The following is a 12,540-nucleotide window of genomic DNA, read 5'->3' on the forward strand; positions in this document are numbered from 1 at the left end:
TTTGCAATACTTAAGCCTCGGTGAAACATGAGAAAATTAGGAAAATGAACCTCGTACCTAGAGCCTTTTTTCATAGGGTCAATAGAGGTCGCTTTCGAAAAGAAACAGAAACAGATATGAATTGTAGCGACTACAATCTTATGTAATGTATGAGTAAAAGAATAAAAAAAGCATTCCTAATATGCGACTGTGACAATAACGTGTTTTCATCTGGAACCTTTTTCTGATCCAACCAATATAGGCCTATACGATCTGGCGATTTAGTTTACGTATATTATTCGTCTTGTTAGCTTTAACACTCAACCCACAGTGATACATTAGAGGAAGAAACTCTTTTAAATTTTATTTCAGTTTTTTTAATCCAAATAAAAAATAATAGCAATTTGGTCATACAAAAACTAGCAAGAGATGTCTAAATACCGCAATCATAAATTTTTGCGCATGTTTAAATCTAGCAAACGTATGTTGGACACACCTAATTTGCACGCACTCTGTAGAGGTAATATAAGAAAGAAACTTTATTCAGAATTAAAACTTTACACAATTTATACCATATCCTTTTTACATTCTTCTGACTTGTAAGTTCTTGTTTTTAGGCTTTTCTAACAGTTTCGCCGAGGTCGATGTTATAAGTATGTAAGATAAATTCAAACTTTTTAAATAAGGTTTTCACTGTAACAATTCGTTGATATGATCATCTGTTATGTCCATTTTTAAAAGTCTAGTCGTTTTAGTATGATTATTGAAGGCTTCTGTACTAAATTTATTGGTATGCATTACATTGAGGTCGACGCAAACTCCTAGTAACTTTTCAAATATGGTATGCACGGCTGCAATTGTTTGATATAATCATTGTTCAAGTAGCAATAATTTAACTTTAATTTTTCAAGCTTGTTAGTATTTCTATTAGCCGCTTCTGTAACACATTCCCATATGGATTCCATCGAGGTCGGCGTCATAGTATTGTTGTCAGTAAGATCCAAACTTTTTAAACAAGGTATACATGATTGTAAATGTTTGATGTGATCATCGGTTAATTCGCAATAACGTAAATTCAATTCTTCAAGCTTGTTAGTATTTCTATTAGCCGCTTCTGTAACACATTCCGATATGGATTCCATCGAGGTCGGCGTCATAGTATTGTTGTCAGTAAGATCCAAACTTTTTAAACAAGGTATACATGATTGTAAATGTTTGATGTGATCATCGGTTAATTCGCAATAACGTAAATTCAATTTTTCTAGCTTGTTAGTATTTCTATTAGCCGCTTCTGTAACACATTCCGATATGGATTCCATTGAGGTCGGCGTCATAGTATTGTTGTCAGTAAGATCCAAACTTTTCAAATATGGTATACACGGTTGCAAATATTTGATGTGATCATCGGTTAATTCGCAATTACTTAACTTCAATTCTTCAAGCTTGTTAGTATTTTTATTAAATGCTTCTGTAACACATTTTGATATACATTCCATTGAGGTCGGCGTCATAGTATTGTTGTTACTAAGATCCAAACTTTTCAAATATGGCATACACGGTTGCAGATGTTTGATATGATCATCCGTTAAGTCGCAATTACTTAACTTCAATTCTTCAAGCTTGTTAGGGTTTTTATTAAATGCTTCTGTAACACATTTTGATATACATTCCATTGAGGTCGGCGTCATAGTATTGTTGTTACTAAGATCCAAACTTTTCAAATATGGTATACACGGTTGCAAATATTTGATGTGATCATCGGTTAATAAGCAATCACGTAACTCCAATTCTTCAAGCTTGTTAGTATTTTTATTAAATGCTTCTGTAACACATTTTGATATACATTCCATTGAGGTCGGCGTCATAGTATTGTTGTCAGTAAGATCCAAGCTTTTCAAATATGGCATACACGGTTGCAAATATTTGATGTGATCATCGGTTAATTCGCAATAACTTAAATTCAATTTTTCTAGCTTGTTAGTATTTCTATTAGCCGCTTCTGTAACACATTCCGATATGGATTCCATCGAGGTCGGCGTCATAGTATTGTTGTCCCAAACATCCAAACTTTTCAAATATGGTATACATGATTGTAAATGTTTGATATGATCATCGGTTAATTCGCAATCAATTAAAGTTATTTTTTTTAGCTTGATTGTGTCTGTTGATATCGAAGAAATATCGTCGATGGTTAAATGTGTGTCAAGGATTTTAAGATGCTCAGTAGTAACAACGGAAGAACTGAGTAGTGGTGACAATTCAACCATTTCATTCGGTAATAACTCACCATCCAACATCTCAATACTAAGTGTTAGTTTTTTTGGTACTACTTTTTTATTTGTTTTTAAAAAATATATCAATTGATTTAAAAGATGATGGTAGCGAACACGTACAGAAGCTTCGTTTATATTGAAAAAAGATTCTTTTACTACATCATCAACGTTATTGTTATGATATTCAAAAAATGTCTGTAAATATAATTCCTGATCTATATCTTCGAACAAGCCTTCCACTGAACAAAGATTACGTGGTCCTCTAATATCTTCAACAAACCGTTTAATATAATTGGGGCCGTGATAGGTATCCTCAAGTATTCCACGCAATCCAGCAACCAATGGAAGGCAATTACGCATATTCTCAAATTTTGAAATACATACCTTTATATCTATTGCAGCATGAAAGATATGGACAGAGCTTAAGAATTCTTGCAAAATTAAATGTTTAAACTGAAAAAAGTCTCCATCATCATTACCTTCTACTTTCTCGATAATACCTGACTGTTCGATAGCTGTTAAACAGTCGCTACATTCATTTTCAAACTCATCTTGGGTGAAAAATATTCTTTTTTCTTGAAGCGATTTATAAGCAAATTGTGATGCTTTTCTAACCATTTGTTGTATATTTTGGTCTTGTGATAATTTGGCTAGAGAATTGTTCTTACTTTTAAATTCCCTCATATGATCACGCAAAAATACCAAACAGGCTGCGATGTTTAATTTTGTAGTTGTGTTAAGATCCTCGAGTTTCTTTTCAGATGCGTACACATTGCATATGGTATGCAAATAAACGGGTATGTGAGCCATCGCCTTAAGATTTGAGATTTCATTAAGTGATACATGCAATGATTTAATCTTTTCTGTGTTGTTTTTAAAAAACTTTTTGACGTAAATACCGATGCTGTTTTCATCAAAACCAGAAACTTCTATCAATTTTGGTTGCTGACTTGTCAGAAATAAATTTTTGATTATATCACATGCTTGCGGTCGACCGCATACAAGCACCTTGCTATTGGGCAGTAGTGAAGAACTTTCTAATATGATGTTGTGCATGATAGATCCAAGTTCGTGCATAGGATTCCCCGCAGCAATTTCTTTGATATCATCAAGGTATCGAAATTCGTCAATACCGTCTACGATTATTAAAACTCTGCTACTATTTTCAAGCAACTCATTAAAGAAATCTTGATAAACATTGGGGAAAAATCTTTTGACAAGTTCTTCCCATGGGAAAGTATTGGTTATTGTGTTTATTTGACGACATGTAAATTTGAAAACAAAATCGAAATCATTTAGCATTTTACCATCTGCCCACTGAAAAACAAGTTGATCAATAAGTGATGTCTTTCCAATGCCAGCAATACCTCTAATTAAAACACATCCATCGCTTTCTTTCACAATATCCTTTATTTCTATTTTTTCTTTTAAAGCAGAATGTGATTTTAAAAAATGTTCATGATCAGTGGAATGCGCTTCATTCCATGGACCAACTATCAAATCAACATAAGCTTCGTTGCGTTCTTTTGTTGTGTGTTTTCTTCCAGAATCTGACTTAAATGCAGAGGGAATATTCCAATGTGATAGCGTTTTCTTGTAATGGTCCCTTAACTTATTGGAATATTCGTTTAACCCTATAAGGCAAGGAGGAAAAGGCAATTCAAAAGAAAAAAGAGTTAACATAGCAATAAATATTTAAGACTTTTTGAATTGTAGGTGCATCCACGAGTGGCACGCATTTATTTTGTTATGTATTTTATTAGTGCATTTGAACCAATGCAAAACCTCCTATATTAAAAATTCTTACCATATGTGCATAAAGTTTTAGAAGTGATTTCCTTAATAATATCTTGTCGTCGCAGCATCTCAAGTTCATACTTTAATTCTTTCCAATAAACGCGGTTTTCAGCTTGTTCAAAACATTCCTTCATTTTGCTTTCAGTTGTTTCTGCCGCATTATCATTTTGTGATATTCCAAGCCCTTTAGTCAAATCTTTCCAATCATCTCCAATCATTTTTGCAACAACATTTAAAGCAGGAACACTCGTTAGGTTGTTAAAATCAACTTTGTTTGCTAAAGAAGAAGGGTTAAAAGTGGTGAAGAATGAGATTGAGAGTAAGGTTTGACCATCTTTTTTCGGATTAATTCTCAGTTAAAAAAATCATTGAAAATTTAACAGGTGTTTAAATTAAATAAGTAACAACCCAATAAAACGAAAATGTCGTGAATTTTAAATCTAACAATATTGCAAATTTTAATAACATGGTGTTTGCTAATAATAATATTATACTTTAATTGACAATGAAAATATTTACGATGACGTAGTTTTCATGCGGCCTCGACCAAGCTACTCTCGTTATTATGTGCTTCTGCGTTAAAAATTGTACTTAATATTTATTTCGTTGTTTTTTATGAGTTAGGTTTGATTGTTTACCTTTACACTGGCGTTGATCGTCTTTCAATTTGCACATATCCTCCTGTAAAACGTCTGTGCGATTAGATAAATCTAAAAATAAATAAATAAAAAAATAAAAAACTAGTCTTTAAAAGAAAAGTAATTGTTGGTTCTAACTAAAACTGTAATTGGTTTAAAGTCGTGTTTAACGAAAAATTTTTCAACCATGTAGCAATTCTGTCATAGATAGTTTTGACTAATCCTGACTAAATTTTGGGCTAAAACAATATCAGATGTAAAGAGACTAAAAATATGATGTGACCTGAATTTTTTTACTGCCTGTGGTATATCGAAAGGCTCTTATCACGAAGCCAGCTTACATATACTACTTATATCTGCGTGATTTAATTACGTAGCTAGGAGGGGGAAGGACTTTCCCAGAAGATGCATTTCTTGAGTTTGTGTGTACAGTTTGTTGTTAATTGGGTTGAATTGCTTACCATTATACTGATGTTGCTGCTGGCCTTTTAATTTACACACATCGTCTTCCAAAAGTTCAGTGCGATCGGATAAACCTTTGTAATTAAAATATGTTATTAGTGGAAAAATGAGAAAATGTTTAAAACCTTTTGAAGCTCCTTAAAGCAGTGTACAGGAAAAACGACTCAGAAATATCTCTTAAACTAGCTACATTTGTAGTAACTTTGTCATTTCAAACTTGCACATGACAAACGAAATAGAAAAAATGGAAACAAGGACACACACCTTTTACATCTTTTTTCATAGATCTAATATCATTTTGCATCTGTGACATATTCATGTGAATTTGTTTAATCTGTGTTAGAAGATCGTCACTTACAAGGGAACTACACCATAACTCATTTTGCATGCATAATAACTTTCCCTCCAAATTAGTTACGTTCGACGTTATCTGAGTTTTAAGTGACATATTGGTATTTCTTAATTCATGTAATTCAGTGTCATGATAATTTAACTTAATTTGATTGGCCAAAACAATTGATCGTAGTAATAAATTGTTTTGAAGATCTAAACTTACTGTTTTTAGATCATTAACGTTAAATGGGGGGTTATAATTTAAACCATGTAATATCTTAAGCAGTTCGCTCCATTTAAGTGAATATTCAGAACCATTTAGAGTTGTAATATCAGGAAAGTGATTAAGAAAGTTACGCATATTTCTTGCTCTGATGCAAAATGCTCCTACAGATGTGTCTGTATCCGGGGGATTATCATTTCGCCAATTTCCATCATTAGGTGCAATTGATGTCAATGCTTCAACAAGCAATACAATCAACGTGATATCAAATAGGTTACAGTCTGTTTCTTTTTACCAGTTGGAAATAACAGTTTCCATTGCGGTTGCGAAATTACTCCTTTGCCTTTTAAACGTGCCAATATAGTTCTTTTAGAAACTAAGAAACTGTACAAATCTTTTGGTTGTTTGGGCACACCATTGTTGTGAAGAACATTCAACAGTGCACTTCTGAGCGGTCCAAGAATAAACATGGCTAGTCTGAGCCATAGCTCACATGAGGTTACAAAATTTTCCAGAGTCATATCTAAAAGTCAGAGAATGTAGAACTGTTAGTTTAAAACTTTCCTAAGAAATATTTTTAATATAAAAAAATAGTTGGTATTGGTGTTCCACGTACGTTGCTGATAGTTGGAAACTTTTCCTTTAGCAAAAGCATTTAATTGCGTTATATACAATTTGGAATAAAGCTATTTAATTCAAGGTAAACAAATATAAAATTTAAAGAGGTGTTTTCGTTACCCTTGTACGTTGCTAATTAACCTTATTATGTAGGAGATGTTGTCTGTAATAAAAAAAGCATAAGTTAAATGATGAAAATGGCTGGTTTTGGCTTTTAAAGAATAAAAAAAAAAAAATAATACTTGCACTTTTTAACCTTGAAAAAATTGACGGAGAAAATACATATATTCGCTGGACAAAGATTATATATAGTGAGAACAAGCAGAGTTATTTAGTTCTATTTTATATGGTTAGTCTTAGTAACACACAATTTCACATTGTAACTTTATGCATACACGATAGTCTTAATTAGCATAATTATGAAGTTTATGTGATTTAAAAAGTATATTACAGAACATTTATTTAGTGACTGATTGTGACTGATTGTTGATAAAAACCCATCAGATACATCTCAAGGAAATTATAAGTGAAGTAACTGTCACAGAAGAGAAGTCATTCCCCTCCCCATTACACACCTAAATAAGTAAAATAATTTTTCCCTCTCCTTTAAGTCTGCATTTTTGGTGTCACTAGGATAATAAACACAGCTATTTAACCACTGTTTCTTCTGTCTCTTGTAAGAAATCGTTGTTATGTCACATCAATAAAGTCAGAACCTGCAGCTCAATTGTATTATATTCCCTTATAATTAGCCATGCTCATTCTTATCCCGACAAGTAGTTTACTCGTCACCATTTCCACCTACCCCCCCCCCCCCCCTCCCCTCTGCAATACGAATAAAGCTAATAGCCGGAAGCTTTTTGTTTGTTTAACAATAGCATATAATTGATTCATAACTTTGCTAACAGTTCTTGATTTTATTGTAAAAAAATAAAGACTGAATAAAAAAACAGCACTCTTTCTGATCTGCATTTATCATGTAAAAACATCTTCTAAGCCTATTTGATTGCGATGCAGGTTCTGTAGTAAAAGTAATTACATTAGAATACATATGTTAATGCGATAATAGTCTCTTTTTTTCTTTGTTTGAGAATACATGACTTGACATTTTTTTTTAGAATGAGTAATTTTTATGTGTTTATGAAAAAAATTTAAACATCTAAATTGATAGACATCTAAAAGGGTTTTTTTGTATTTTTTTTTGGTATTTGAAAGTTTAAAGTGATGTTTAAGCGATTTCCCGTTTTTTAAGATTTGGAAATGCACAATGACGTCATCATGGACTGAATGACTCAGCTCCATTTTCTTATCCCAAGCGTCCTATAGGGTGCTGAAAAACATTTTCCCAATTGTGATGATAATTTGTCTGTTACCCCAATTTCGATGGTTGAAGGGATTATTTTTAGCTAGTCCTCCAATTTTTTTAAGTATACTACTTTAGGAGTTAAAATTTGATCATTCTTAGTTAGCTTGAGGACAGTAAAAGATTGTGACGTCACGTTTGTTTTTATGGTGATTCCATAAAATAGATAGCATGTTAAAGCATGTCTCACACTGGAAAATTAACAACAAATTGACATCAAAGCAAAAAATAATTGTCAAGTCATTTTCTGGTGCAAAAACGGCGCACATGGTAAATTATTTGAAACCAACGCTGGACGAAGTTAATCCTGATCATTTAATTATTCATATTGGAACGAACGATTTACCGTCTAACGAAAATCCTAAAAATATTGCTTCAAAAATTGTAAATATGACAACTGAAGTTATTTCGGGAAAAAACATGATTGTTACAGTTTCTGAAATAATAACGAGGGATGATAAATTGAAAATGAAGGCGGGTTATGCAAGCAGTTTTTTACGTGAATTATGTATTAAACGAAACATTGGCTTTATACAGCATAACAACATCACGTGTAATCATCTCAATGCCAGTAAGCTTTATTTAAACAAACAAGGACAAAAAATCTAATTAAAAACCTCACCGTACATTTAGAAAAATACTGACAAGTCGAGCATGGATCCAACGTTTCGTCAGAACACAAATTATGGTGGCTGACGATTGCGCGCTATTAAACATAAAAAAATTGCACCCCACAAAATTATTGATCGGACATCTAAATATAAATTCACTCAGAAGCAAAGTACTATCCTTACAGGAGGTTGTCAAGGATCATTTGGACATTTTGCTGATATCTGAATCGAAACTTGATCAATCGTTTACCGATGCTTCAATTGCCTTAAATGGTTTCAAACGTCCCTATCGAAGAGACCGAAACAAAAATGGCGGGGGATTGGTTTTGTATGTTAATTGCGAAATAATTAGTAATGCTATAAAACTCCCTTCTTTACCTGAAGATATCGAAATAGTTGAGATCGAAGTTATCCTTCGTGCACAAAAATGGCTCGTACTGGGCATTTACAAACCACCCAATCAACGCTGCGATTATTTTCTTGAAAACCTTGGTACAGTCCTAGATTCGTTTCATTACGAAAATTGTATAATAATGGGCGACTTCAACAGCCACGAATCCGAATTATCAATCTTAAAAACTCACTATAATCTTTCAAACTTAATTGATTCACCAACTTGTTACAAGAACCCTGCGAACCCATCCTGTATTGATCATATATGGGTTTCTGAAAAGAAAAGGTTCACAAGTAGCTGTGCAATAGAGACAGGACTGTCCGATTGGCACAAACTCACTGTGACTGTTATAAAAGCGGAGATGCCAAAAAAGAAACCCCGCATTATAAAGTACAGGTCTATAAAAAACTTCAATAAATCCGAATTCCAAAAAGACCTTACTAAGTCAATGGAGTTACAGGAAGTGAATTTCGCAAACCTCGATACAGCTTTTAAGGACGTAATTGAAAAACATATGCCAGTGAAGCAAAAGATGGTTAGAAACAATCATGCACCATTTATTACGAAGAGAGTACGCAAAGAAATTATGACGAGAAGTAGAAAAAGAAACGTATATAATTCGAATCCAACTGCTGAAAATTGGAACTCTTTTCGAATTCAAAGGAATAAGTGTGCAAAGATTGTCAGAGATGCAAGAAAGAATTATTACAGAAAACTTGACGTTTCGAAAGTTCGAGACAACAAAGCATTTTGGAAAATCGTGAAACCAAATTTCTCCGAGAAAGCAATCAAGGAAAATATAACTTCGTTAGTCGAAGATGATGCTGTTTTACGAAATAAAGTTCGTAAATATCACAAGATCACTGAATGTAAACAACATCCCTGAAAACAATCCAGGAACAGCTGATGATTGCTCTCGTACCGAGGTTGATGCAACTATTTAAGTTTCAAAGAACATCCGAGCATAAAAAATATCAAATCAAAATTCTCCAAAAGTGCTGACATGGACGAAATGAAATTCTGTCATGTTTCTGTTGAAAAATTAAAACTTTATATTGGTTCTTTAAAAAGTGGCAAGGCTTGTCCAGAGGGAGACATACCTGCAAATCTTCTCAAAGCTCACGCAAATGTTTTTGTTAAGCAGTTGAGTCACTGTTTTAATGACTCAATAGATAGGTGCATCTTTCCTGAGTCTTTGAAATTTGCGGATGTGTCTCCACTCTACAAAGCAAAGTCTAGGGTCTGCAAAGAAAATTATCGACCAGTTAGTAAACTGTCAAACATGGCTAAGGTGTTTGAAAAAATCTTATTTGAACAGATAGGTGAGTTCATGGAGGGGAAAATGTCCCCTATCTTGTCTGGATTCAGGAAAGGATACAGTAGCCAACATGCTCTTTTAAATCTAATGTGCTTTCTTCAAAAAAAGTTAGACTCTAAAAAGTGTGTTGCTGCCTTGCACATGGATCTAAGCAAGGCTTTTGACAGTATTAACCACAAGCTACTTATTGCTAAGCTTCATGCTTATGGATTTTCTTCTAGTGCATTATCTTTTATTTGGAGCTATTTGAAGCAGCGCTTTCAGAGAGTAGGTAGTGACGGAGTTTTTGGTTGTTGGAAGGAAATTTTTTCTGGTATACCACAGGGGTCAATTTTGGGGCCGTTACTGTTTAACATATTTTTAAATGCTTTTCTTTTTCAATATGACGTGAATATGCCGCCCTGCTCTGATATTCTAGTGTGTAACTATGCTGACGATAATACGTTTTGTGCATCAGCTGTAACCTTTCAGGAAGTAAAATATATGTTAGAACAACTTTTTAGGTCAGCAGCTTTATGGTTTTCCGATAATGGCTTGCAATTAAACGCAAGCAGATGCGAATTTATAATATTCGGAAAGCCAGAAAGTCCACAAATCCGGCATTTAAATTTAAATTAAGCAATTTTATCTGCATCCAAATGTGTAAAGCTTCTTGGTATTAAATTTGACAGTCAACTTACTTTTGCAGATCATATAAACACACTGTGCAAAAGAGCTAGCTGTAAATCTAATGCCCTGAAGAGAATTTCCTGGATTGTTGATAATAAACAGAAAAGTTTATTATATGCAACATTCATAGCATCTGAGTTCAATTATTGTCCTTTAGTCTGGGGATTTAATAACAGGAAATCTATTTCAAAGGTGGATAGAGTTTTGAAAAGGGCAAGGTCTCAGTCTAAAGTGGAATCCATTTCTTCTACGAAAAGAATTCATATGCAACATTGTAGACAATTACTAAAAGAGGTCTACAAGACGAAATGGAAATTGAATCCTTCCTACATGGAAGGTGTGTTTCAGTTTAGAAATGATATTGGATATAATTTAAGGTCATCAAGTGCTTTAGTTAGACCTACAATAAAATCTTCAAAATATGGCTGCAAACATTTGGATATATAGCCTCCCAATTATGGAATTCTCTTCCTGATGAAATCAAATCTGCAGAGTCTTTGGTTAAATTCTGTAGAGTTATGGGCGAATTTTTTTCTTTCCAATGCAAATGTCGGATCTGTGCAGAATACATATTTAATTTAGGAATTATTTAATTTTTCGTTTAAACAGTCGATTTTAATTAGTCTTAATAGACTAACCATCTTCTCCAGTAGAGTCTTTCATGTTTTTCAGCCAAAAAGCTTCCGGATTGATTCTACTAGAGAAATGGTATTTTATTATTATATATTATTAGTTTTTTTATTAGTATATTTTATTAGTATATTTTAAATCTTTTGTACATTATCGACTATAAATAAAGCAATCTAATCTAATCTAATCTAATCTATTCCCAACAGGCGTTTAGGAAAAACGTAGACAAATCTTTTTTTATTTTAAATCTCCTTATTAACAATTCCAGAGTCGTGTTTGGTCCCTTTCATGCGTTTCTAAAGTAACTTTAGACTTAGTTTGTAACATGTTTTTGATTCTAAAGTTTTTGTTTCATCGTTTTAATCTTCTTTAACCGTGATTTTGGACTGGTTGATGTCATTCTAATGTTTTCAATTCCTTCCCTTTATCTTCTATTGTTCTAACAAACATTTATGTCAAGTTTTAGATAGATTTTCTAGCCCATGTCTTCCGGCTTGAAAAAGGTTAATTGCAAAAAAAGTGAAATTGTTCACATTGAAGAGTTTAACGAAACGTGCATTGGTGTAAGAAATTCATTACTGTAGTTAAGTATTGCGCGCAAATTTAAAAAACTGATTTCTTACCTTTTGTTATTATAAACAAGTCCAAAACTCCTATAAACTACACCCTTTTCTGCTTTGCCTGTACCGTCACTAGCAAGTAAAGTTAAAAGAAAAAAATCCTTTAAACTGATGAATTCCGTAATACTTCTTACGATGCTATCACATGCTTCTCTGCAAGTAAAACGTTTATTTCCCAGACACGCTTGGTTGCTTATCTCTTCCCCGTAACAGTTTGTCGTTAAAATACTTTATCATTATACTGCAACCAATAAATCGCTATGGAGGAGATATGATAAAGGAATGCTTTAGAAAAATGATAATGCTAAGTCGGTTATATCTCTTTATTGTTGATTACATAAAACTTGTTTACCTCAGAATTGCAAGATTAATCGAGTACTTACTAAGTGCGATGGTTAATCGAGGCTTTATTTCCAAACCAAATCCTCCTAGAAGCCTTGATGATATCAGCAACTGCATCTGGAACTGCAATACTTTGGATAGCATGCCGGAAAAAAGGCTGCCATCATCACTAAGTATTTGTGTGGTAGGTACGCTTTCTCTGATCCTGGCAGGACGAGCAGCCTATGAAAAGACGAAGACAATAAAGGTGATGCATATAACAGTAGTATA

At 33.1% G+C, this 12,540-nt stretch overlaps 1 protein-coding gene across 1 annotated transcript; it reads right to left on the minus strand.

Annotated features, from left to right (window-relative positions):
- Nucleotides 1–505: 505 nt before the first annotated feature.
- LOC130647672 (NACHT, LRR and PYD domains-containing protein 5-like) lies at nucleotides 506–12,252 on the minus strand. The gene is made up of 6 exons (XM_057453611.1): nucleotides 11,932–12,252; nucleotides 5,414–6,228; nucleotides 5,149–5,223; nucleotides 4,688–4,759; nucleotides 4,060–4,326; nucleotides 506–3,886 (listed from the first exon to the last, which is right to left on the minus strand). Exons 2-6 carry the CDS (start codon nucleotides 5,841–5,843, stop codon nucleotides 801–803), a joined length of 3,930 nt encoding a protein of 1,309 aa, XP_057309594.1. The 5' UTR covers nucleotides 5,844–6,228; nucleotides 11,932–12,252; the 3' UTR covers nucleotides 506–800.
- Nucleotides 12,253–12,540: the final 288 nt, after the last annotated feature.

This window comes from Hydractinia symbiolongicarpus, chromosome 6, assembly GCF_029227915.1.
Source record: "Hydractinia symbiolongicarpus strain clone_291-10 chromosome 6, HSymV2.1, whole genome shotgun sequence".
Classification (NCBI taxonomy): domain Eukaryota; kingdom Metazoa; phylum Cnidaria; class Hydrozoa; order Anthoathecata; family Hydractiniidae; genus Hydractinia; species Hydractinia symbiolongicarpus.